Here is a 27,169-nt window from a genome sequence, read left to right as displayed (position 1 = left end):
GAGTTTAATCTTAGATATTCAGTTAGCTGGCCAGCAATCCCTGGGACCTACCTGTCTCTCTCCACTAGTAAGGGTGCTGGGATTACAGAGGTGAGTCACTGCACCCTGCTCTTTATATGGATGGTTGGGACTTCCTGGTTCTCAGGCTACTCAGCAGGCATTTGCTCACTGAGCCATCTCTACAGCCATTCAGTGTTAGTTTTGAGTATTGGAATTATAGGCATGAACCTTCATTCTCAGCTAATCTTCTAATTAACTTAGACAAATTAATTGAGCAAGCCCAATAATGCCAGTAGTTTTTAAAACATTTTTGTAGGGGCTGGAGCCTGTTAAGAGCACTTGCTGTTCTTACAGAGGATCTGGGTTCAGTTTCCAACACTCACATGTGACCTTAACTCCAGTTCAGGGGTTCCAGTACCATCACCTGGCATCTAAGGGAACTATCACATAAGATAGCCATTCTCAACTTATAAGTCTGAATGACATCTTAAAATAGAGAAAAAGACAGGTGGTTTTCAAAACAAAAGACATGCCTTGCCAAATATTTTCATTATTATTAGCGAAAAGACTTCAAAAGGAAAAAAATGTAGTTTCAACTCAAAGGCCCCATGGCTCAAAGGTCAGCCAGAGTAAACAAGACTGCCTATAAAAAGCCATTTACATTCCCTTCATACAAGACTTATTTATGAGGGATCCTTCCAGGAAAAAGTCTCACTGAGACTAAAGACTATTTGGCCAGGATGTCCTGGCAGTGTTCAGAACATGTGACCAGCATGTTATCCTAGGAGCCATTCACAAGGTCTTTGCTCTGTGATGAGTTGGCCTTTGGCTCCCTTCCTCCTATCCTACCCCTTGACCTTTAACAGATGGATCCCCTCTCAGGTTCCTCCGCCCTAGCTATCTGAGCAGTTAGGGTAACCCTGACACTGGGGAAATGCCTGCAGGTGGGTTTGTGGTTTTGTTTTCTTCATGATGACACTGTGCTGTTTCCTTCATTGATGAAGCCTTTGCTCCCCTTCATTCATGTCTCACACTGGTTGAATATTTTGGTGCAAAGGGGACTTAGGAGGAGTGGACATTTACAGAGATTGAGAGTGAGGCCAAGGTGTGTCCGTGCAGTGTGGAGTTGATAGATCCATAGACGCGCCAGCAGCCAGCAGATCCCAAGTGTGACTTCTCTCCAGCCCCTAGAGGGCATTCAGACTGCACCGTTGCCTTCTAGGACGGTGTTCTCTCTAATCAGAACTCTTAAGACCTTGACTTGTATTATTATCTCTAAGTATTAAATACAAGTACAGTTGTACATGAATAATCAGACAGTAGTCTAGATGGAAACTAACTTCTTTGATGATTACAGCTCAGTATTTGTCAAATCCTTATTTTCTGTGGTTAAATCACACCAATTGTACACAGATTTTGGATGTATGAAATGTACCTCATCAGAAGTGGTCTTTTCAGTCCATAATTGTTAACAGAAGAAGCATCTTCACTCTGGAACTGTTCGTGATAGCTTCCAATTCTAGCATTTGAAGGCAGAGGCTCCCAAGGCAAGCTTGAGGCTAGTCAGTGCTCTAGAGTAAGATATAGTCAAGAAAATTTTTTCCTACAGTTGTATTTCTAAGTTTTTGTGTTATTTTATTTTACTTATATTACTTCAGTGTATGTGTAAATTTTTCTGTGTGTGTGTGTGGGGGGGGTCCTATTTAAAAATGTTTATTGCATATGGATCTGAACTCTTCAGACCGCCATGAGCGGTGTGTAATCTTTCTGCTGCTCTTTTTTTCTTAGTCTTCCCAGCTGCCTTCCACCTGTCACATACTCAGTTACTTTCCCTGACATCCACCTGGGGTTCAGATGCTAGACTTCTTAGGGAAATACCAGCTGAAAGCCCTAAGCATTTGGTGGCTATCACACAGGCGTTAGGACAGGGGAGGAAGTCTCAGTGCTCAAGTGAAACAGTAGGGCATTCTTTGCACATCAGTTGGGCCCTAAAAACCTGTCCTTATGTTTTGTTCTGTTGTTTCTCGAGATAGGATATCTCTGTGTAATATTGGCTGTCCTTTGTATTTTAGTCATAAAAATGGTGTTATAAGTTAAGTAAATTTTTGAAAGAGTGAAATGGTGATGAATTCAAAGTTAAAAGAGGAAATGGAAAGGCTGACACAGTGGCCACACCTATAACCCCAGTACTCAGAGACTGAGGCAAGAACAATACCAAGAGTCTCACTGTGTAGCCTTAGCTAGCTTGGAACTCATTACGTAGACCAGGCTGGCCTCTAACTCCCAGAACCCTACCTTCTTCTGTGTCCTTAGTGCTAGGATTAAAGGCATGTTCTACCACAACTGACAAGTATATTTTCTCTCTATTTCCTTGGTTTGCAGGGTTTGTCTTTGTAGCTCTGGCTGTCCTGTAACTCCTTGTGTGGACCAGGCTGACCTCAAACTCCAGAGATCCATCTGCCTCTGAGTCCCCAGTGCTGGGATTAAAGGCGTGTTATACCCCTACCCAGCAAGTGTTTGTTTGTTTCCTTCCTTCCTTCCTTCCTTCCTTCCTTCCTTCCTTTCCTTCCTTTCCTTCCTTTCCTTCCTTTCCTTCCTTTCCTTCCTCTCTTTCTCTTTCTCTCTCTCTTTCTTTCTCTCTTTCTTTCTTTCTTTCTTTCTCTCTCTCTCTCTCTCTCTCTTTCTTTCTTTCTTTCTTTCTTTCTCTCTCTCTCTCTCTCTTTCTTTCTTTCTTTCTTTCTTTCTTTCTCTCTCTCTTTCTTTCTTTCTTTCTCTCTTTCTTTCTCTCTTTCTTTCTTTCTTTCTTTCTTTCTTTCTTTCTTTCTCTCTTTCTCTCTTTCTCTCTTTCTCTCTTTCTTTCTTTCTTTCTTTCTTTCTCTCTCTCTCTCTTTCTTTCTTTCTTTCTTTCTTTCTTTCTTTCTTTCTTTCTTTCTTCCTTTCTTTCTTTCTCTCTCTCTCTCTTTCTTTCTTTCTCTCTCTCTTTCTTTCTTTCTTTCTTTCTTTCTTTCTCTCTCTCTCTTTCTTTCTTTCTTTCTTTCTTTCTCTCTTTCTCTCTTTCTCTCTTTCTTTCTTTCTTTCTTTCTTTCTTTCTTTCTCTCTCTCTTTCTTTCTTTCTTTCTTTCTTTCTCTCTTTCTTTCTCTCTTTCTTTCTTTCTCTCTTTCTTTCTCTCTTTCTTTCTTTCTTTCTTTCTTTCTTTCTTTCTTTCTTTCTTTCTCTCTCTCTCTCTCTCTTTCTTTCTTTCTTTCTTTCTCTCTCTCTCTCTCTTTCTTTCTCTCTTTCTTTCTTTCTTTCTCTCTCTCTCTCTCTCTTTCTTTCTCTCTCTCTCTCTCTCTCTCTCTCTCTCTTTCTTTCTTTCTTTCTTTCTTTCTTTCTTTCTTTCTTTCTTTCTTTCTTTCTTTCTTTCTTTCGTTTTTCGAGACAGGATGTCTCTGTGTAGCCCTGGCTGTCCTGGAACTCACTCTGTAGACCAGGCTGGCCTCAAACTCAGAAATCCGCCTGCCTCTGCCTCCCAAGTGCTGGGATTAAAGGTGTGTGCCACCACGCCTGGCATAAGTGTATTCTTTCTTAATAAATATACCAAGAAGACACTGTCCCCCCAAATTTATTTATTTATTTACTCATTCATTCATTCATTTATGGAAGGTGATGAAGTAAAGTTCCAGGATAAACTGATAAACCTTACTTGGGAGAACACAGCTTTTGAATCTTGACAAACCAGGGCCCCAGAGATACACTTTGATGTCTGTGGTGTGCCTCTAAGAAAGTTAGGTTTTCTCAATTCAAAGAATGGGCCTGGTCTAACTTAGTGGCTAAACAAGTGCTTATTTCAAAATAGTTTCTTCACATACAGTCACGTCTATGAATGTTACCAGTTACTAGTTTTAACTATGTTTGTAGCATCCTTAAGTTTGTAGTCTAGGAAACGGTTTCAGAAGTCAGATGAGTTTATCAAGGAAGAATAGCCTAAGAGGGTGAGAGCTCGCTCTTGTCAGTGGGCTGTTCTTGTTTGTTTTCCTTTTAGGGGGTTTGGGGTGCCAGGGCGGTGATAGAGACTGTCTGACTGTGTTGTTCTAGATGGCCTGGATCTTGCTTTGTAGATCAGGCTGGCCTTAAACTCACAGAGATCCTTCTGTTTCAGGGTGCTACCATACCTTTTTACTGAAACACGTGGATTAAAACCCAATTTACATTGTGATTCAGTGCTTTTGTATCTGAAACTTCACATTTATACTCTGCTTTATGTCAGTGAACTAGAGTGGTCTGTAGCTGTATGCTCTCCCCCTCTCCCCCTCTCTCTTTCTTTCTGAAATAAAGTCTAGGTGTGTCTGACTTTATAACCAAACATAGATAATGAAGCTAGAAAGATGATTCCATGGTTAATAGCACTGGCTGGTCTTCCAGAGATCCAGGATTCTGTCCTAGCACCCACTTGGCTCACTGCCATCTATAACTGTGCTCCCATGGATCAGATGTCCTCTTTTTGTGTACAGACATATATGCAACAAACCACCAATACACATAAAATTTAAATTTTTAGAAAAATATGGGTATAGACAACTGAAGAAAGCCATGGGAACTGAATCTCTAGTTGTGGTTTTCACTACTATATATAGGAAGAAGTTAATAGCTTGGTTTACAGGATCTTCATGTTTTTCTAATATAATCTTTTTTATAGATTGTTAGGATGTTCTGGGAAGTAGCCTGAGGTCTGCAGGCACTAGGATACATACAGTTGAATACCTGTTTATACACTTTCAATGAAAAGGCCTTTTTTATTTGTCAAATACTTTGTTGTCTTATGAGTGACGTAGCATGTGCTGCTTTGTAATTCTTTAAAAGGACTTAGAATATAAGAGGAATAGAAAGGGTACTAAAGTCATCACAGGTTTGAGTTCCTGATAGATGCTTATTTTTCTGAGTTGTGTCATCTTTTTTTTAAATAGATTTATTTATTTATTATATGTAAGTACACTGTAGTTGTCTTCAGACACACCAGAAGAGGATGTCAGATCTTGTTACTGATGGTTGTGAGACACCATGTGGTTGCTGGGATTTGAACTCAGGACCTTTGGAAGAGCAGTTAGTGCTCTTAACTGCTGAGCCATCTCTCCAGCCCCGAGTTGTGTCATCTTAAAGTGAATACTTTAAGGGCCATGAGATGGCTTAGTAGATAAAAGCTTTTGTTTGCTAAGACTAATAACCAGAACTCCAACCCCTGAAAACTCTCTGACCTTTATTCACTGACATGGTACACATGATCCTGTGTAGTCACATGTACACACACACCCACCCAAGAGTAATACTTGGACTAGTTAAAAACTGGTGAGGAGGCTCACTGGTTAAAAGACCCCTGCCAAGTGGGCCTGCTCACCTGAACTGATTCTCTGGAACCTAGGGTGGAATGAAAGTCATCCTCTGACCTGTACACACACATGCATGTGGCACATCTCATCATCATACACACACACACACACACACACACACACACACACACACACACATTCTCTCACTCCTAAGAATAATTTTTAAATAGAACTATCTTGGTGGTGTGCAGCTTCAATCCCAGCACTCACAGGAGCTGGAGACAAACAGAACTCGTTGAGTTTGAGGATTGATTGCCTGGTCTACATAGAGAGACCTTGCCCCCAAGAAAATACTAAAAATGGGCCTATTCGGATGCTGGGAGCTTGTTCAGTTAGTAATGTGAGCTCGAGTTCAGATCCTGGTATGAAAGCACTTACCTATAATTCCAGTGCTAGGAAAGCAGGCATAGGAGGGTCCCTGCTGCTTGTTAGCCAACCAGCCTAGCCAGTCTATGCACTTCATGTTCACAAGAAAGCTTCCTTCACAAAATATGGAGAAAAGAGATAGACGAACACAACACCTAATGTGGACTCTGGCCTCTATATACAGGCACATGTACATACACAAATACAAAACCAGAAACAAACCAAAACCAGGCTGGGCAGGCTGGCACTTACATCCCTTAACTCCCAGCATGCAAACAGAGGCAGGGAAACCTTTTTGAATCCAAAGCCAACCTGGTCTACATAGCAAATTCCAGACTAGCCATTGCTACAAAGTTAGAACCTTGTCTCAAGAGAAATGAGGAGAAGAGGAAGAGCAGTTAACAGCTAAGAGGTATTACCAGGCTTCGCAGTGTCTCTGTAATCTGAGCACTTGGATGATGGAAGCCAGAGGACCAAAAACTCAGGGTCATCCTCAGCTACATACTAAGTTCTAGAGTAGCCAAAGATAGAAGGAAGTATCTCAAAAGAGGGGAGAAAGGCTATTGGGCTGAAATCGTAGCTCAGAGGTAGAGTGCTTGCCAAATGTGTTCACATTCCTAGGTTTGGTGCTCTGGAGTACCGCAAGAAAGGCAAAACAAACAATATACATGTAATGTTGTATAGCTGAAGGTCTGTTTCTATAATGACATATTTTTCTGTAATATCTGTTCCATGTTTCTACTTTTATTGGTTATCAGTCAGATATTAGTATGGCAGCAAAAGCTTATGTACAGATTACAAGGTGACTGCCATCATTTGAGTTTTAAAGAAAGAACACCTTTGCACAGTAGTACAAACCTCAAGATAGCATCCACTCTCTAGCCCTAGATTGTAATTGTAGAGATTCCTGTCTATTTCCACATTGAATCTTTCCTTTTCCTCCTAACATGTCTTCCTCCCCTCTTCTTTAGGAACGACATCTTTGTGTTTCTGTTAAGCACGCGAGCTGGAGGACTGGGTATCAATCTCACAGCTGCAGACACAGTAAGTGATGAGGTCTCTACTATAAATAGTTCATTCGTTGCACGTTTTACTTTTCCTTTTGTTTTTTCATTCACTTTGAATGATTTTATACATTAATTTAATAAATTGCTTACTATGTGTCAAGTATTTTCCTAACAGTTAAGATATAGCATGATAATAAGTGAACAGGAGATGGCTGCTAACCAGGCAGTCCAATTGGTTTTGTCTGAGGAGCTATAACTAAACAAATAAAAAAGAGTTGTTTTCTTATTAGTGCCTGATTTCATTACTTGAGAAGGTAATGGTAGAAGTTGTGGTCTAAATGTCAAGAGCTGTTTGGATAGTGATGAATAATTAAATAAAATAAAGTAAATTATATTCTTGCAATTTTTTGTCCATTCATACCAAGTCTCCTGATAAGACTACTTTAGCCTCTGAAAGGAAAAAGAAATTTTCTTTTGAATCTTAGCATTATTCCATGGATTCAGATGTATTTAGTAGCAGTCATAGTAACATTTAGATTGAAATGTGTAGATAGCAGCCGGGCGTGGTGGCGCACGCCTTTAATCCCAGCACTTGGGAGGCAGAGACAGGCGGATTTCTGAGTTCGAGGCCAGCCTGGTCTACAAAGTGAGTTCCAGGACAGCCAAGACTATACAGAGAAACCCTGTCTCGAAAAACCAAAAACCAAACAAACAAACAAGAAATGTGTAGATAGGAAATGTTTCCTAAAGGCATGGCTCTGAAACTGGCACTCAGTGTGTAGCTAGTCTTTGCTACTAGGTCATTTCTTCTCTTTCCCATCTTCTTTTAACTCTGTCACCACCCCACCCCACCCCTGTTTCACCCCCTATCACTAGATAGGAAAGAAAGGATAGAGATGTCTCAATCTAAATTAATTCTTCTTTGCTTGTAGATGGTCTTTGCTATTTTGTGGCTTTTGCTTCCTACCTGTATCTCCCTGGTTTCATCCCCTATCACTAGATAGGCAAGAAAGGATAGAGGGAGAGAGAAATCCCTTAATCTAATTTCTTGTTTCTTCTTTGAGCACTAATAACTACTTTGACTACGTCTTTGACTGCTAACAGACTGCACCTAACCCTCTTTAGCAGTCACCAGCCACACCTATGGTGCCCCTAGCATTTATACACTCTCTGTAAAGTTCCCCAGAATTCCAAAAGTCACACAATCACAGAAACTACATGCAGCTGGCAAACCCACGCCTCTGCTAAAGCAGGAGGCAAGTCATAGCTACTGCAGACAGTCTGAAGCAACACAATATTTCTGTGTTTTTTAGAGAAACCAAAATCCAAGAATTCTCACTATAACTCTATGTGACTATTGTGGTCCGTCTCTGAAATCTGAGTATTAAAATTCTCACAAGCACAAGAAGGAACAAGTTCATGAAGCTGTAGAGAAATTAGGGACAGGATGAACAAGCCTGAAACGTTCATAGCACCAGGTCTGGCATTAAATCCTGGCCCTCAGTGTCCACTCCTCTAATAACCTTAGCATCCTCAAAAGAGTTGATCAATGGAGTTGTCTGCACTGTGTTAATAGCTGTGCTCAAGGAAGAGTTCAGATTCTAAGGGAATGCTAGTTGTCACCTGTAGGATCCCACCTTGCTTACTATCAAGTGGGACAGGGCATGACATGAAGGCCTAAGGACTGCTGGCATAGCTGTGGAAGGCAGGCTGTGATGATGTGTTGTTACTCTGATGTGGCTACTCACACCTGTCCTATGACATGACAGAAATTTGCCCTTGTCCTCCTTTTCTCTCTTTTTTTTCTTTTTCTTTTATTTTTTTATTTTTTGCCAAATAATACCAACAGTTACACACATACCAGTTTTTCATAACTGATCTTTTGAGCTCATTACACTCCCTAGCCATATACATTTTGATCCAAATCCATTCTTTCTCTACCAACACTCTAATACAGTTCATAACCTGCTTACCTAATGTGCTACTTGAAGCTCCTCTCCATGGCTTACAAGCCGCATGGCTTACAGCCTGTATCTGCTGTGCCAGCCTGTTGCCAGATCCCTTTCCTTCCCAGAAGTAAACAACGACTTGTAATTTTTAGAGTACACCATTACCTTAGTACACTACTGTGTTTGTTACCTGAGACTAGATCTTTGTGTCCTGAGCTACCCTTTTTACCTAGTAAATTTTTGTATTTCAAAATCCCAGTCCAATGTCACATTCCTTCCTGGGTTCCTCCCTTTCCTTACTCAAGTCAATCATGTTACATTATAAGTAATTAATAAACATACTAGGCTTTGACCTACCTCGGGCCAGTTCCTGCATATGCCCATTCACTCATTTAACAAATGGTTAATATGTATCAGGCAAGAGCCTGGTACTCTTTTAGGCACTAAGAAGTCAGTGTTCAATAACTATTTTTCTCCTAATAATTACATTGCTACTTTGGTAATTGATACAGTATAAATAGTTCGGAGAACTAATTTAAGTGTTGTGTTGAAAAATAAAACAAGCAGTACGAGAGGTAGATGACCCTGGTTTCTGTTTCATTTGGGATATTAAGGGTTCTCTGATAGATGACATTTGAGCTGAGATCTGAAGAGAGTGAGAAAGCAAGCCAAGAGTTAGTCTGGCAAAAACACTTCAAACAGAAGGGCTCTCAATTAAAGCCTGGTTAGCACCAGGGTATGGTGGCACGTGCTTTAAATCCCAGCACTCAAGAGCAGAGGTAGGCAGATCTCTGAGTTGGAGGCCAGCGTTGTCTACAGAGTGAGTTCGGTGACAGTCAGGAGTTCTCAGCCCATCTTGCCAGGGGTGCAGTATGGGGACCTGGTTAGCAAAATGAAGCAACATCAAGGAGTAGAGAATAGATAGAGCAGAATTAATGAAGCAGGAAGGTACAGGGCTTGATAGGCCATGTGAAACTGAGATTGAGGGGTATAAGGATTTGAACAAGGGACTAACATGGGCTAGCGTTTTATTTTGCAAGGGTTTTCAGGCTAGAGCCACACTCAAGGGGCTGAAATGATTCCCCTCTGCCTCCGCTTCCCAAGTCCTGGTTCTACAGTGAGGTGCCTGTCTTCTGGGATAGAGCTGGACAGAATGTAGAGAACACTATATTTGGAAAGGTAACAGAGGGGATAAACAAGAGTCTTAGGCTTAACGTGGCAGTGCTCAAAAGGAAGGCTATAGCTGGAGACATATTTTGGTATCATCACATTATGAATAATATTTAAGACTGTGAGGCTAGATAAGGTCTCTGCAGAAGTTCAGCATAATTAACATCTATAAATGTATTCCTGGGCTGGAGAGATGGCTCAGCAGTTAAGAGCATTAGTTGATCTTTAGAGGACCTGGGTTTGATTCCCAGCACCCACATAGCAGCTCACATCTGTAAGTCCAGTTCCAGGGGATCTGATGCTCTTTTCTTTTCTTTTTTTTTTTTTTTTTCGAGACAGGGTTTCTCTGTATAGCTCTGGCTGTCCTGGAACTCACTTTGTAGACCAGGCTGGCCTCGAACTCAGAAATCCGCCTGCCTCTGCCTCCCAAGTGCTGGGATTAAAGATGTGTGCCAGCCACCACTGCCCATCAGGAATTGTCTTTAACAACACATTAAATATACAAACAAGACAAAGTCTATCAGTAATGTTCATTGTATCTGCCACCACAAAGCAGCAAAATATCCACATAGGATTCCTTTTAGATAATTAAGTTGGTACCAAGTTTGAAGTTATTATAAGTAAGGAATGTTTAAAAAAATGTACCTACTTATTAAACTTTATTAATTTTTTTTAATAAAGTAAAAGAAAGGAGACCAACATAAAGGTAGGGGGCCATAGGACACTATCTGAGAAACCAGTGCATCTCTGTTGGTTTGATGGAGGAAGTTGGATGAGTCAGGTAAAATAATGTATTTACACTTTGTGCTTCATTCAGGAAAGACTTGATGTCTTTATGATCAAGGAAGTGTTTGTAAGTATGTAGTTGGGAACTAATCTACTTGGTTAGTAAAAGCATGATTTTAACAGTGATGAATGACAGGTGATTTTTACCATGTTGTTCTTTGCATTTCTTCATGGAGTAAGGGTATCTGTGACTCTGTTTAGGGAGGGGTTGTTACAAGATTTATTTTTCTTCCTGTCTGACTTGTTTCAGATGCTTTCCTGTGGAAAGAGGAGGAACTTTTGTCTCTTAGTAGCAACATATGCCCAAGGGAATTAGCTTTTAGCTCCCCCAAGGGACTGGAATAACATGTATTTTCTTGGAAGGAAAAAAAGCCCTTTCCAACTTCCATCTTATTAGTCTAACTTGTCCAGTTGTCCCTGTTTTCCATTTCATTCCCTCATCCCTTGTCCTATATAGTCCAATCCCTGAACACCAGAGCAACTTCCTCCAGCCTCCTCATGTACTTGCCTGGCTTGCTGTTTACAGCTTCCTGAAGGTACTGTACATAGATTTCACCTTAGTCATCGCTGGACTGCACATTCTGCATGATGCACTTTCACATTCCTAGCTACATCAGCTCTGCTACTATAATTGTAACTTGTTGTGACTAAAATGTCACACCAGAAACTGAAATCTGAGTGTCATCTCTATCTCTGTACCAGAGACTCTGTTGAGTACCAGACCCTCACCAGGCACACCCACTGGCTCACATTATGGTGACCCCAATCTTGCTTTGTATTTTTGTCTTTTCACTCTTAATCTGTCTTTAACATATTGATTTATATACTATTTCAGTATTTTTCCTGTGATTCTCTCCTTCTAAGCAGTATCCTGTTTTGTTGTGTTCTCTTCCCACATACATCTTTTTAAGTTATCTTTGTAAGCTTTAGTCTTCTGTTTATGAGCCTAGAGGAGCCAAAATTAAATCATGTTTTGGTTGCTACTCAGATCTCTAGGAACAATGCAGATGTTAAAGCAATCTTTGATTCACTGTGTAGGCATCTCTACGGTGAAGTTGGCACTTCAGGGTACTCTTTTAAGCTGTGATTTCATCACGTGTGCCATTTTTACATATGCTAGATAATACTAATGTTGAAATAATTTATTTTGTGTATGGGTGTTTTGCCTGTGTCTCTGTCTGAGCACTACTGGCATGACTGGGATCAGAAAAGGCCAGAAGAACTAGAGTTACAGACGGTTTTGAGCTGTGGTTTGCTATGGGCTCTGTGAATTGAACCAGGACCTCTGAGCAAGAATATCTTGTACATATTAGCCATCTCTCCAGCTCTGTACATGTCTCCTTTTTCTTACGTTTGTATTTCCTTACTTTACTCTTCCTGACAATTTTAAACAACAGATTTTCTAGATAGGCATAGTAGAGACATGAGGTAAGGGATCATTTTAAATTCAAAGCCAGCCTTGTCTATAGTGCAAATTCCAGGCCTACCTGGCTGAATAGGAAAACTTTGTCTCAAAGAAATAAAGGGACTGAGGATTTGGCTCACTGGTAGTATATTCTCCTAGCTACCAGCATATAACAAAGTTTGATCTCATGATTGATAGATAGATAGATAGATAGATAGATAGATAGATAGATAGATAGATAGATAGATAGATAGATATTCTGAAATCTTTAGGTTCAATTTAAAATTCCAATGTCTTCTGGTAAAGTTTTTTGTATTTTGGCAGACATTGTATATTCCCACATCAGATCTGTAAACTTAATTATTTTGGCCAACACTTTATATCCCCCCGCCCCCCTCCCCTCTGGCATTTAACCCATGCCACAATTGAACAATCACACCTCGTGTAAGACCATGCAAGACGAGACAGGTGTGGTGATATATGTCTTTAAGCCCAGTTCTTGGAAGGCAGAGACAGGAGGATCACAACACTATTCAGTGAATTCAAGGTTAACCTGGACTACATAGAAAAATAACAGGAAAGAGCAAAACAAAAATTACATAATATAAAAGAGCTCGTGGGGTATTTAAATCATAGACTTAAAAGCATAGTAGTATGCACTCATAATCCAAGCACTCATGAGGAAGATACAGAATGATCACTGTAAGCTCAGGTTAGCCTGGCCCATATAGTGATATCCTGTTTCAAAAAATAAAAACAAAAGCAAGGAACTGGAAAGATGGCTCAGTGGTTAAGAGGGTGCACTGCTCTTCCAGATGACCCAGTTTTGATTAACAGCACCTACATGGGTGCTCACAGACATACATGCAATTATCTATCTATCTATCTATCTATCTATCTATCTATCTATCTATCTATCTATCTTATTTATTTATTTATTTATTTATTTATTTATTTATTTATTTATTTATTTATTTTTGGTTTTCCGAGACAGGGCTTCTCTGTGTAGCCCTGGCTGTCCTGGAACTCACTTTGTAGACCAGGCTGGCCTCAAACTCAGAAATCTTCCTGTCTCTGCCTCCTGAGTGCTGGGATTAAAGGCGTGCACCACCATCGCCCAGCTGCAGTTCTTTACTTTAAATATTGATGCTTTTTTGTGTATCATTACCCAGGGTCCAGATTGTGCACAGAATAACAGAATTGCTCCAAATTTAAATAAGTACACAAATAAACTGCCTATGAATATTTAATACTTAGGAAGTAGAGGCTAAAGAAAGGATCAATATTCAAGGTCATTCTTAGCTCCATATGAAGCTCAAGGCTAGCCTGGGTCCATGAGATCCCATCTCACCAAAGAACCAGTATTAGTCACCAGGCAACATAGAAAAGGCTTCAGAGATGAGTTCCTCCTTAAAATAGCACACAGGAGGCCTTGTGGATGCTGTTGTCTGGTATGCTGCCTGGTAATCATCTGCTCTCAGCCATGCTCAGTCCCACCATGTTCTTCAGCATCTCCATCAGCAGTGAACCTTGGAATGCAATCTCTTTGAGTTAGAGCTGATAACTGACTCCCTATGGAAATTTGAATTGAGATTGATGATACTGGATAGCAGCTGTTGACAGATGAAGTAACAGTTTGACAAAAGAAAACTTTGTTGCTGAGCTCCAGAGAGGATTCAATTCTAAGAATTCCCACCTTCACAGAATTATTCCAGAAACCATGTGCCGGGGGGTGACTTCATTCTACATAGTGGCACTGCCAGCAAGTACATATGGGGAGGGAGTTTGACAGTGAGGTGGTCTTGACAAATATTGGTCCAAACACAAACAATGCCTTCTTTTCACATGCTCTGCTAAGCTTGAATCATTAAATAGTAAGCCAATGGTCCTTAGGAAAGACAAAGATGAGCATAAAGCTAAGGGCCAGGCTGGCCATAGTGATGCGCACCATTCATTAATCCCAGCACTCAGGAGGCAGAGGCTAGTGGATCTCTGTGTTCAAGCCCAGCCTGCTATATAGTGAGTTCCAAGACAGCCAGGACTACATAATACACCTTGACTCAAAAAGATGTAGGGTCACCTGATTGATGGTATAGCTCGTTATGGTGTTGGTTGATTATTGTACAGCAGACTAGCAGTAGCTTTAGGAGAACCCTTTTAAGATTACATTCTAGAATTCATAGAGCATACAGTGATGTTGGTGAGAACTGAGCAGTGCAAAGAAAGCTATATGTATTTCTTTGCAAGGAATCCTGGTGTTAATGTTTTCCCATCCTCCACTTCCAGTCTTCCATTTAGACTGCAATCTCAGGGTTTCTTTTTTTTGCTATGATGAAACACCATGACCAAAAAGAAATTTTGGGAGAAAATTGTTTATTCAGCTTACACTTCCATATTGAGGGGAGTAAAGACAGCAACCTGAAGGCAAGAGCAGATGCAGAGGTCACGAAGGGTGCTGCTCACTGGCTTGCTTTTACTTGACTTACTCCATCTGCTTTTGTACAGAACCCAGGACTATCAGCCCAGGGATAGCACCACCCAAAATGGGATGGGCCCTCCCCCATTGAGAAAATGCCATACAGCTGATTTGGGGGCATTTCCTCAACTGGGGCTTCTTTATATTTGATGACTCTAGCTTTTGTCATGTTGACATACAAGACAAGCTAATACACTTATGTTGGGAAAAGGTTCAAATGGGAAAGGTTCTTAATTCAGCTCCAAAGAGATTCCAAATGCTGAGGGTCCCTGCCGACAGCTGGCTTTGATTGGTAATGAAGAATTACCATACAGCCAATGGCTGGGCAGGAAAACAGAAGCAGGACTTTTAGATTGCACTGGGAAGGGACTGTGGGGAGGAGAGAGGAGAATTGACTGAGGAGCAGAGATATCAGAGTCAACCTGTAAGAATCTGGTAAAGTGGCCCTAAGGACCACTCCCCCAGTTGGGTCTAGGGTAGCAGAAATGAAATAAAGATTTTTAAAGGATGTTGTTAACTCAGGAATACTGTAGGGGAATGTGTGCTAGAAGCGGGGGTGGGGTGGGGTTTTGAAGTGCCCAGCCATTGAGCAAGTAAGGTGTATCAAAATTAGCTGGTATCTGTCTATCTGTCTTTATCATTTGTGAATCCAGAGCTCTTGGGCAGGTTCAGTGTGCACAACCAGTTGCGGGGGGGGGGGGGGGGGCCATACCAGATTAACTATTTACTGCTACACACTTAGAAAAATTCTTCTATGCCTTAATCTCTTCATCTATAAAGTAAGAGGGTGTTTTGATGCTGTTGTTGTTTTGTTTTGTGTTTTGTTTTGTTTCTAGTTCAGAGAATCAAGCCAAGGTCTATGTTCTACTAAACACCTGCTGTGTGTGCTCTGCCATTAGGCTGTGTACCCAGTGCTAAAATTGAGGTCTCATTAGTATACAGGTCATAGAGATACTATGGGAAGAGTTACTGACTTAGAATGGTAGTTGCACTTACAGGCTACTATTAATGATATGTTAGCTAACTAATACTAGATGTAGCTATTAGCTATTAATATTGGTTCTGTTAATTTAAGAGATTGTTGCTGTTTTGTCCAACCTGGTCTTGATAGTGATCCTTTCGTGTGAGCTTCCTAAGTATCAGTGACTTTAGGCACATACAAGCACTCCTGTCTAATTGTTACCACCAACCCCTCCCCCTTAAATGTATTTTATTTTTAATTGTGTATGTGCAATGCCGTGAAAGCTAGATATGTCAGATTCCCTAGAACTGGGGGTACAGAAGACTATCAGCCTCCTGTCCCAGGTACTGGAAATAAAACCCAGGCCCTCATCGCTTAGCCATCTGTCTGTCTAGTTCATAGTTGGATCTTTTCAGTGAAAACTGGAAAGACGGGGGGCATGCCTAGTTTTCCAGAGCAACACACATATAGCTTGGTCTTTTAAGGAGTTTCTTTTTCATCATTACACCATAGAAAGAAATTGGACATGACTAACACTAGTTTTGTAGACAGATAAGTGGCTATACTGCTCTCAGAATTTCTGTCCTGCACTCAGAACATCCATTTTTGTTGTATCCTTTTCTTGTCTATGCAGGTGATTTTCTACGACAGTGACTGGAACCCCACTGTAGACCAGCAGGCCATGGATAGGGCCCACCGCTTGGGGCAAACAAAACAGGTCACTGTGTACCGGCTTATCTGTAAAGGCACAATTGAGGAGCGTATTCTGCAGAGAGCCAAGGAAAAGAGTGAGGTGAGCACGGGGAAGGAAGGGTGATCGTGCTGGAGGGACAGAAAGCAGTCAGTACTGTACCGAAATTATTTAAGACTTATATTTCATTAGGCAGACAAACTAGTGTTCTTGGTAAGCATTGGAGCCTGTACCTTACTTAGTCTTACTAGCTCCTGTGTACACTGATACCAGGAAGGGTGACATTTCAGAGTTCACCTTGGTTTGTCCCCAAAAAAATCTTCAAATTGTCCTTTCTTTGGGACAAATAATGTAGAGGAGCCAGGTCAGTGAACAAGAACTAGTGAGCCAAAGCCTCCCTTTGGAGCTGATTTCACAGGGCTGCTGCTGCTGCTGCTGTATGGGAAAGAACACATGCAGATGACATTTTAATCCACTTTGTTTAGATTCAGCGCATGGTGATTTCTGGTGGGAACTTCAAACCAGATACCTTGAAACCCAAAGAGGTGGTTAGCCTTCTTCTAGATGACGAAGAACTGGAAAAGAAACGTATGTACTTTGGCAACCGAAGTTCTGCCCTTGCCAGATTTACAGAATGAGATAAGCATTGCATATGCCAAGGCTAGAGTGAGTGTGTGTGTGCAGTGTGTATGAGTGTGTGTGCAGTGTGTATGAGTGTGTGTGTGTGTGTGTGTGTGTGTGTGTGTGTGTGTGTGTGTGTGTGTGTGTGTGTGAGATTGTGGTTACCTTCCACTATATGAGTTCCAGGTTCAAATTCTCATTGTCAGGCTTGGTAGCAAATACCTTTACCTAGTGAGTCATCTCACTGGCCCAGAAAAATATTTTACACATAATTTCAACAGCAAGCTTCTATAACTATAAAGACCCTTTGCATAGAGTTGTATATTCTGAGAATATTGAGTTTCAGATTTACCCTGAGTTCCTGTGAGTACTTCCTCACCTCTACATCTAAACTAAACTCTTTTCAAGAAGAAAAGACAAGGAAGCAACATAATTGAGTAGAATCCAGGTTTGAACCTAAAAGCTGTTGAGATACCAATAACTATTGTTCCTTATTTAGGAAAACGATATTTTCTCTTGTTTTGGCTTTTGTTTTGTTGTTGTTGTTGTTGTTTGTTTGTTTGGGTTTTGCTTTGTTTTGTTTTTTTCTGAAACAGAATTTCTTTATGTATCCTTCCTTAGCTGTTCTGGAACTAGCTCTGTAGACCAGGCTGGCCTTGAACTTATGAAATCTGCCTAGCTTTGCCTCTTGATCCCTGGGATTGAAAGCATATGCCCAGACCAAAATAAAAGTTTTTCTTAAACAAAAATTACACCTTGGGAACCAACCACAAGAGGATATGGCCCTAAGTTTCAGAGGATAACAGTTATGACTCCTACATTTTCTTGATAGTGAGACTGCGGCAGGAAGAGAAACGGCAGCAGGAGGAAAGCAACCGAGTGAAAGAACGCAAACGCAAGCGGGAGAAGTACGCAGAAAAGGTATCTCCAGATGGCTTGTGGGGGGGCCAGGCCCTGGGATAAGTTTTAGAAGCACAAAAGGCCTTTGGGTGCCATACATGCATGTATGGGCGGGCGCCTACACACATATTTGTTTTACGTAGTAAACCACAGCTTGCATCAGTTTTTCCTTCTCACGCATGCTCGTGTTGGTCCCAGTTGGACTGGACAATCAGTGATAACTGTGATAGCTAAGGGGATAATGCTACGTACATAATTAGCTTTTATAGAACTTAGTTTATGTGGTTTGCGTCAGGGTCTTTCTACTTATCCCTGCTGCCCTGGAACGCAGTGGGTAGACCAGGCTGGCCTGGAACTCAAAATATCCTCCTGTCTCTGACTCAGGAGTGTCTGACTTCTTTCATAGACTCTTTTAAAAGGACCTGGGCAAGCATGATGAGAACCACCTTTAATCCCAGCAACTGGGAGACAGAATCAGGCAGATCTCTGAGTTCCAGACCAGTCATGGCTACATAATGAGACTATCTCCAGAAAAGAAAACAGGCTGCGGTTGGATCCCTTTGCTCGTAGGCCTTTGATGGCTGGCAGCTTAGAGCTGGTCTGTTAGAGCCCCTCTCTGTGAAGAGGGGATACTTTCTACTCACTTCTTTTATAGACTTGGAAAATCCTAAAAATGAAACACAAAGTCCTCCTGGTTTGGGCTGCCATTTCTGCTCCTTCCCTGGCAGCCTCTTTCCCTCACTCTGTTCTCATATCTAACCCGTTACTTGCCACTACTCAAAATAAAAATAGCGTTAACATACAGAAACAATATCTAGGTCTGGGGGTATAGCTTAGTGTTAAAGGACTAGGGTATCATCCTTAAAAAATGGATCAGGGAGGGAGGGAGGGAAGAAGGGAGGACAGAGAACCTGTCAAAGAATAAAGGGTGGCTTTCTCACGCAGGCAGATGCAGAAATCTGTAGTTCTTTTGTGCGAGTGATAGTGTACACATGCCACAGTGGGTGTGGGAAGTCAGAGGACAACTGTAGAGCTGTTTCTCTCTTTCTACCTTTCTATGGACTGGGGTGGACTGGCATCATCCAGCTTAGGTGGCAGTCACCAGTTCCCATCGAGCCAACCGCATATGATTGTACACTCTATCTTAACCCTGCAGTAGATGTACACAATATGGCTCTGTCTGAAAAAGCCAGTGAGATGGCTCAGAAGGTAAAGACACTTGATGCCTAGCCTGATGACCTGAGTGGGATCCCAGGAATTTATGTGGTGGAACGTAATTCCCACAAGCTGTCTTCTGACTTCCGTGTGAGTGCAGTGCATGCATATGCACACATACAGTCAGTCAGTCAGTCAATGAGCGAGCCAGACTAGAAATGGGCTGTCAGGAAAGGGTATGCCTTCCTCCTCCTCTGCGAGTTTTCACTTCCTTCAAGATTCAGGGCTTGAGAAGTGGCTCAGTGGTGGAGCACTTTCCCTGAGTGTGAGAGGCCTTTAGTTCAGTCCTCAGTACACACATAACCTATACACACGAAAAATTAATTGAGCCTGCATAGTCATGCTGTCAGGAAGATGGAGAAAATTTGAGGTCAGCCTAAGCTATAGAGCAAGACCCTGTCTCAAGTCAGTGTAGGGTGTGTGCTCATGGCTTAGACAGGACAATGAGGCCACAACAGGAACTGTAACAAGTGCCAGGCTAGTCAGAGCCATATACCAAGACTCTGCCTATAATTGTTTTATTTGTTAATCTCGCTTTTCTCTTTGGGGCAAATACTCATGTTTTTATGTATTTTCTGACCTTTGTATTCCCAGAAGAAAAAGGAAGATGAGTTGGATGGGAAGAGGAGGAAAGAGGGTGTGAACCTCGTGATCCCGTTTGTTCCCTCTGCTGACAACTCCAACCTCTCCGCTGATGGGGATGATTCCTTCATCAGTGTCGACTCAGCCATGCCCAGCCCTTTCAGTGAGGTGAGCCTCTTCCTGCGTTCTACATCACAGCAGTGGGACTGCACTCTGACCTTGTGGCAGGGACATGGTGGGCAGTGTTCACTTCCAGCCTTGTAGGAAGGGTTGTATAAGGACAGGCTGACTCTCAGAGCCAAAGGCAGATGGGAGGGAGAAATGCTACATGTCCCCCAGAGCATGTTCTCACTTGAGTGTGAGGGCTGTAGCCATTGAAGTTATTAGTAAGCTCAGCCCTTCTGCTTCCAGATCTCAATCAGCAGTGAACTGCACACTGGCTCTATTCCCCCTGATGAGAGCAGCAGTGACATGTTAGTCATCGTGGATGACCCAGCCTCCTCAGCACCTCAGTCGAGAGCCACCAACTCTCCTGCTTCCATAACAGGCTCTGTGTCAGACACTGTGAATGGTAAGTGATGCTACTCTTTCATACAGCGTCAGCCTGCTCCACTGCTCAGTGGGAAGCATTCCTCTGGGGGTAAGTGAGCTCTGCTTCCTTTTAGGATACAGGATTTTATTGTTGTTGTTGTTGTTGTTGTTGTTGTTATTAACTTTTTTGTTCTGTTTTGGATGTTTTTGTTGTTGGTTGGTTGGTTGGTTGGTTGGTTTTTTTAAGACAGGGTCTCTCACATAGTGCTGGCATTTGCTATGTAGACCAGGTTGTCCTTGAACTTAATAAGAGATCCACCTGCTTCTGATTTCCACATCCTGGGATTAAAAGCATATACTACCACATCTGGCACATTTTTATTTATTGTGTGTGTGTGTGTGTGTGTGTGTGTGTGTGTGTGTGTGTGTGTGTGTGTATGTGTGTGTATACACAACGTGGAGGTCAAAGGACAGAATACAAGGATTGGTTCTCTCCTTCCACCACTGTGGTCCCAGGGATTGAATCAGCCTCTCAGGCTCACTATCAACAGCCTTTACTGCCTGACCGTCTTTCTAAGCAAAGGGAATAAGTAATGTTTAGGAGAAGCAAAATAAGAACTTGGTAAAGTTTTTTTTTTTTTTTAATTGTTTTCTAGTTATTCTGTCTTTAGTATTTCACCTTTATTTTTGCTAGCTTTTTTTTAACTTTTTACATATTGAGTATGTGTTTCTGTGTGTATGTGTGTATTCAAGTGTGTGATTGTGTGTAGGGACATGCATATGCATGTAGAAGCCAAAGGCTGACAGTGGGTGTCTTTCCTGATTGGCGTGTGTGTACGTTGGTGTGTGTGTACGTTGGTGTGTGTGTGCGTTGGTGTGTGTGTGTGTGTTGTTGTGTGTGTGCGTTGTTGTGTGTGTACGTTGGTGGGTGTGTGTGCGTTGGTGTGTGTGTGCGTTGGGGTGTGTGTGCGTTGGGGTGTGTGTGCGTTGGGGTGTGTGTGCGTTGGGTGTGTATTTGTATGGAGGCCAGAGGTTCACATCAGGCGTCTACTTCTGTCACTGTCCAGTTCTTTTGTTGTTAGGTCACTGACCCTGGTGCTCACTGCTTGAGCTAAACTGGCTGGCCAGCGAGCCCCAGGGACCCACCTGTGTCTGCCTCCCCATCCCTGTGTGTGTGCTGCCTGCTCTCACAGCCTGGAGACCAGGCTCAGGGCTCATGCTCCCATGGCAGGCACTTTCTCCAGTAGAACCGGCTCCCCAAACCCTGAATTTTGCTAGTTTTTAACTAAAGTTGGCTTTGGGGACATTTCTTTTTTGTTGTTTTATGAGGCCCAGTGTTACTACTACTGCTTTTTGATGAATCTTAATTTCAAAGCCTGAAAATAGGACTGACCATAGTGCTATGAAGGGGGAGGATAGGTAGAAACATCCTTGAAACAACCTTGGCTACATAATGAGACCCTCTCTCAAAATTTAAATTTAAAACAAAAAACAAAAAGCAACCTTAGCCATAAGATTAGAAGTGGTTCGGTGGCAGAGTGCTTGTCTAGCGTGCACTAATCCAAGACCTGGGCTCAGTGCCCAGAAGGTTGTTTTGTTTTGTTTTGTTTTGTTTTGTTTTGTTTTAAATAGAGATAGAAGTTGGTTGTTGAAGGCGGGAACACTTTAGTTTTTGAAGGAAGTCTTGGAGTTCATTTAGTGATGGGCTAGAATAAAAAGTAATAACCATGGTGGAGCCACTCCTTAGAAGGGACAACAGTAGGAAAATCATAGCTATGTTAAAAGACATCCCCAAATGTCCTCAGATCTCAGTGAGTCAGGCACCATATCCTGTGTCTATGGTCTCAGAACTCAGAATATCAGTCTGAGATTGGAGGATTACTTGAGATCGGGGGTTTTAAAAAGGTCAGCCTGAATAACATTAGGAAACCTTGTCTCAAACAAAAGAGGACCCCTTGAGAGCCAGTATTCCCTATCAGGGGTATTTGTTAGCATTTTAAGAGATTTATTTTTTTCCCTCTTGGCTATTCGTTCCCACAGGAATTTCCATTCAGGAAGTGCCAGCTGCAGGACGTGGTCACTCAGCTCGAAGCCGAGGCCGCCCCAAGGGTTCAGGAAGCACAGCCAAAGGAGCAGGCAAAGGCCGAAGCCGCAAGTCCACTGCAGGCAGTGCTGCTGCGATGGCAGGAGCCAAAGCAGGGGCTGCAGCAGCTTCTGCAGCTGCTTATGCTGCATACGGGTACAATGTGTCTAAAGGTTGGTGCAGATTGTGATCAAGGACTGTCTGAGAATCCATTTAACATAGAGTGTGCAGGATATTCCAAGCCAAAACCCGGAGACCATCTTAGGACTGAGCAGTTCTGACTCACCCTTGCACTCCTGACAAATAGCTGTCTGTGAAGTAGAAGTAGCTGTGGTCAGAGTGAACTGAAGGAGGAGCTGCACTTGAAACATCCAGTTTTTCTGCCCCTCCCCTTTAATTCTGGTTGGTTATTGTTTGCTTGTTTGTTTGTTTTTCTGGGACATTTATTTTCCAGTAATCCAAACAAGGGTAGTTAACATTTATCCAGCTACCTGGGCCATTGCCTCAGGCAGTGCACACCTAAGAGTGCATAGGGGTAGAGCTGGTAGAGCATGCATGTGCCCTTGAATGGAACAAGCCAGAAGAGAAGCACGTTGTGGAGTGGTTTATAAGCAGTATACAGATAATGGAAGGAAAGAGGCAAGCTTACTTGTGATTACAGGTCAAAAGCTGGGGAACCATGGACCTGCTATAAGAATTGTGGAGTATCATTCAGAATGGAGAAGACTGGGATTGTGTGTGAGAAAGGATTCAGACAAATGCAAGAGTTGACACCACCATGGCATATTGAGGTTCACAACACGTTATGCTGAGAAGGAGCAATGAAAGTCATGAATGAGAAGGGACTGTTGACAGGTGGAGAGAAGTAACGACTGAGATAGAGATACAGAAAGGATGATTGAAGTGAGAATGCAGGCCGTCCAAGTGCAGTAAGACAACCCACACAGAGCTGCCTCCCTTCTATGCAAAGTCTGGCCTCAGGTAGATAATAGCACACGCTCAGAATCCCAGCACCCAGGAGGCAGGTTCTAGACCAGCCAGAGTTACCCTGCTACAAACAAAAATCTCAGGTGGGCTTAGCATAGCTCATAAGTTTTGGGAGGGGAGCTTGTTTGTTAATTCTTTTTCATTTTTTTCTCATGTGCATTGGTGTTTTCCCTGCATGTATGTCTGTGTTAGAGTGGAGGAGTGTCTGGAACTGGAGTTACAGATAGCCATGAGCTGCCATGTGGATGCTGGGAATTGAACCCCGGGTCTCCTGGAAAAGCAACCAGCAGCCATCGAGTCATCTCTCCAATCCTTGTTTGTTAAGTTTTTGGGTAGAATTTAATGTATCTGAAGCTGGCCTTGTTCTCATGATGCAGACAGTGGTAACCTTTTACTTCTGATGGCTAGTAGAATTGTTAAAGCAGGGAAAGGCATACTTGTATAGAAAGTGCTTGGCCTATTGTGAGTGCTTAGTAAAAGTTGATTCCCTTCTCCTTTCTCCCATTGCAGGATCTCTGCTTTCATTATTGTTTCATTAAGGAAATAAGTAGAGTAGCCTTCCCTGCTGTTTGTTAGCCCTTTGCTAGCTCATTTGTGTCCTTGGAAAACAGTAATCACTGCAGTAATCAAAGCTGCTGTGCTGGGGCTCATCGGAGAATGAGGCAGTGTGACACAGCAGAGAAGCAGGAAGGGTACAGCAGGCAAGGAGGTAGACTGGCCTAAGAAAACCAACAGGTACTGAGAGCTAGGAATGAAAAGTGACAAGGATTGGTCCAGAAGTAACCTGTAATCAATGGTATGTGAGCAGAGATGTCTGTCCAACCCAACAAGTAACACAGGAGAAACATATAAGCCATGGTGGTGTACATCCCAGGACGTGGAAGGGGCAGGCAGGAGAATCAAGGATTTCAGGTTATCCTCTGCTACATAGTAAGTTTGGAAAAAACAGCTTGGACTCCTGAAAAAAACAGAAAAGCAAACAGACAGAACAAACATACTAGACAGGGCTGGCGAAATGGCTCAGCAGTTAAGCACACTGACTATTCTTCTAGAGGTCTTGAGTTCAATTCCCAGCAACCACATAGTGTCTCACAACCATCTATAATGGGATCCAATGCCCTCTTCTGGTGTGTCTAAAGAGAGCAATGGTGGTGTACTCATATGCATAACATAAATCAATAAATCTTTAGAAAAAAGAAGTAGGAACACTTGTCCCACTGTAGGTAAAGAAAAGTTCACTATTGTCCAGATAACTATCACCAAAGATGAGAGGTTTGCCCAAGTCCTCAATGTGACAGAGCTTGAAAAACAGAGGTGGCCTTGGCCAGTGCCAAGGAATTCTGGTACAGATACAAGATAGACTGGGCCACCTTGTGTCCCTTGGCCAGACTTGAAGAGTAGTGGCTTCTGTGAAATGAAGAAGGAAGCAGCAGCCAGGCCGTGGTGGCACATACCTTTAATCCCAGCACTCAGGAGGCAAGACAGTCAGATCCTTGTGAGTTCAGGACCAGCCTGGTCTACAGAATGAATTCCAGGATAGTCATCTCTATGAAAAGATGATACTATCTCAACAAACAAACAAAAAGCAACTGAATTCAGGTGTTTTCCAGAAGACAAGACAGCATTAGTGCCTGGTGAGCTACAGCTCTCATTGTGCAACCAGGCCTTCCATGTCAGACATGTGCCCTCTCCAGAGCCTGAAGAGTATGTCTTCCACTCTGGATGGGGTAATATAGGTGGGACTTAGTGTTTGTTGTTCTCTCTCAACAATGTAGACATCTTACCAAAAGGCAATTAACAGGAAAAATAGGCAACATCAGAGATGTTGGCAAGGAGCAACAGACAGAGGGGTTCCCACCCCTTTCCTCCAGCCCAGACTTAGCCTAATACTTCAGACTCCAAGGCTGACAGCTGGTGCTGAGGGTCATTGTGGTTCTCTCCATCCCTACAGGAATCTCCGCAAGCAGTCCTCTGCAGACATCCATTGTCCGACCTGCTGGCCTTGCAGACTTTGGACCTTCAAGCGCCTCTTCTCCCTTAAGTTCCCCTCTGAACAAAGGAAATAATATTCCTGGGACTCCTAAAAGCCTCCACATGACCAGCAGCCTAGCCTCAGACTCCTTGATCCGGAAACAGGGCAAAGGCACCAACCCCTCTGGAGGACGGTAACCATGGTAACCATCTCTGCCCTCTAGCTTCCTTCAACCAAACCAGGGGCTACAGTCCTGAGCCATAGGTGGTCTTTGGATGGCTTGCCTAGTGTGGCATCTTGCATCCTATTTGGAGAGTGGAAAGGACCAGTTGTAGCAGGAGAGAACAGGCAGGTGGTTGGTGTGAGCACTTTTATCACCTGTTTCCAAAGGAATATCCTGGGTTCGGCCCCACAGCATCTTAGATGTACTCTGCAGCCGTACTCTTAACCTCTTTCTGGGGACGGGCCTGACACAGAACCCTTTTATAGATGCTCAGGCACACTGTCTCCATCCCCATCCTACTCTTCAGCTCTGACCATGTCCCTCATGAAAGCTCCATGGGTGCTGTGAAGAGCCTTCCATAGTGGAGACTTGTCTAAAGGTTATGGTTTCCTGCAGGACTAGGGAGGAAGTGGTTCCCTGGCATCCATAGTCTGGGACCGCTCCTGGGTCTCTAAACCCTGTTTGCCACAGTGTCATCACTGAAGAACAGAACACAGTGAATGCCAGAGAAGATGGTGGCTGTAAGGATGAGAGGCTGGAGCAAGCAGAGCCACAGGCAGTTATCCCAGCATTTCCTCCTGTCCAGCACAGTTCACACCAGGGAAGCTTTAGGTCCCACCAGCAACAGTAGCAGCAGCTCCCACTCAAGGGACTTCCCAGAAGCCAGTAAAGAGACCAGGAACCACCTCAATCAGCAGGACATCCTCACCACCCTCTTGCAGATGCCCCTTTGCCCATCCTGAATGCACAGCCTCCCCGGCTTTGCCCTTCAGCCCCTGCTTGGCTGTATGCACTGTCTGTATTGCACTGAGAAAGAAGGGACAGCAGGAGTGAGATGGGGAGGGAGCTGGCTCAGCACCACCCCTCCCAGCCCTGCCCCACTCGCCTGAGCTTGCTGCCCTCTGAGAGGGGAAAAGGGCGGCTGGGAGGGCTTTCCACCTGATGTCCCTGGTGGAACAGGTGCTTCTGGGCGGGCCAGCCTCTAATTTGCACACCTGAAATCGCGGAATTGAGTTTAGATAGATTGATTTTTTAAACACTTTTTTTTTTTTTGGAGTAGGTGTAGGGGAATCATTTAATTTAAATCATAAAGATTCCCCTACCCAAACCCTGACTCCTGTGTACAGATGCTCTTTAGAGGGAATCAGAAAAATGCCAAGCCTTTTTTTCTCTTTGAATGTGCTGTCTATTTTTATAACTGAACTTGTACATATGTATAAAGAGAGACACATCTTTCTTTTACTAACTGGATAAAAAAAATCTTAAATAAAATGGAGTGAGATAATTTTATGTAAATCAAAGTGTCTGTGGTCTTTGCAGCTGCCTTTGTACTTTGCAGTACAAAGTTGCGCCCTTGGAGATTTGACAGCGTCAAAACAATCCAGAGCCCTAATTTCTGTGACCAAAGAGGACCATAGTGGGACAAGGAGTGTGCGGTGTGTGTGTGCTCAGGGGGACAAGGAGTGAGCTGGGGAGGGGGTGCTCAGGTGCAGTGTTAATGGAACTTGCGGATTTGTCTCCACCTTTCAAAAGAAGATTGACCAAGTCCCTGCCATGCAGAATGGGCCCTGGGGATGAGGGTTCCTTATGGTTCAGTCCTAGTAGAACTGGCCTGGAGCAGGCAAAGTTAGATAGTGGTAACCTGAATACTTGTAAGAAACATGAAAGGAAACTGTGAGTGAGTCCCTAAGGATTCCAGATGTTCTTAGTTTTGACAGCTTGACTGGTCGGTTGAGGAAAGGTACCAGCCTAGACTGGCAGTCACTGTTCTGTGATTGAACTTAAAATACTCACATGTTCTTACATCATCTTTGAGCACTCCCTACCCTGGCTTCACCCGTACACTTTGATGGAGACAGACTGGCTGCTGGACAGCTGCT

The 27,169-nt window shown here is 42.9% G+C and overlaps 1 protein-coding gene across 2 annotated transcripts in view; it reads left to right on the top strand.

Moving 5' to 3' along the window:
- Ino80 (INO80 complex subunit) overlaps positions 1-26,585 on the top strand; it is a 105,644-nt gene extending 79,059 nt beyond the window's left edge. For both annotated transcript variants that reach the window (XM_030252004.1, NM_026574.4), the window contains 8 exons: positions 6,702-6,774; positions 16,119-16,277; positions 16,661-16,763; positions 17,629-17,717; positions 19,506-19,661; positions 19,905-20,064; positions 22,065-22,280; positions 25,046-26,585. In XM_030252004.1, coding sequence (XP_030107864.1) covers positions 6,702-6,774; positions 16,119-16,277; positions 16,661-16,763; positions 17,629-17,717; positions 19,506-19,661; positions 19,905-20,064; positions 22,065-22,280; positions 25,046-25,263 — 1,174 coding nt within the window. In that variant the 3' untranslated portion in view covers positions 25,264-26,585. The remainder of the gene's footprint in view (positions 1-6,701; positions 6,775-16,118; positions 16,278-16,660; positions 16,764-17,628; positions 17,718-19,505; positions 19,662-19,904; positions 20,065-22,064; positions 22,281-25,045) is intronic.
- The last annotated feature ends 584 nt before the right edge of the window (positions 26,586-27,169 follow it).

The sequence above is a fragment of the Mus musculus genome, chromosome 2, assembly GCF_000001635.26.
Source record: "Mus musculus strain C57BL/6J chromosome 2, GRCm38.p6 C57BL/6J".
NCBI classification, from domain to species: Eukaryota; Metazoa; Chordata; class Mammalia; order Rodentia; family Muridae; genus Mus; species Mus musculus.
Note: the sequence above shows the minus strand (reverse complement) of the source record. Positions and strands in the feature narration are given on the sequence as shown.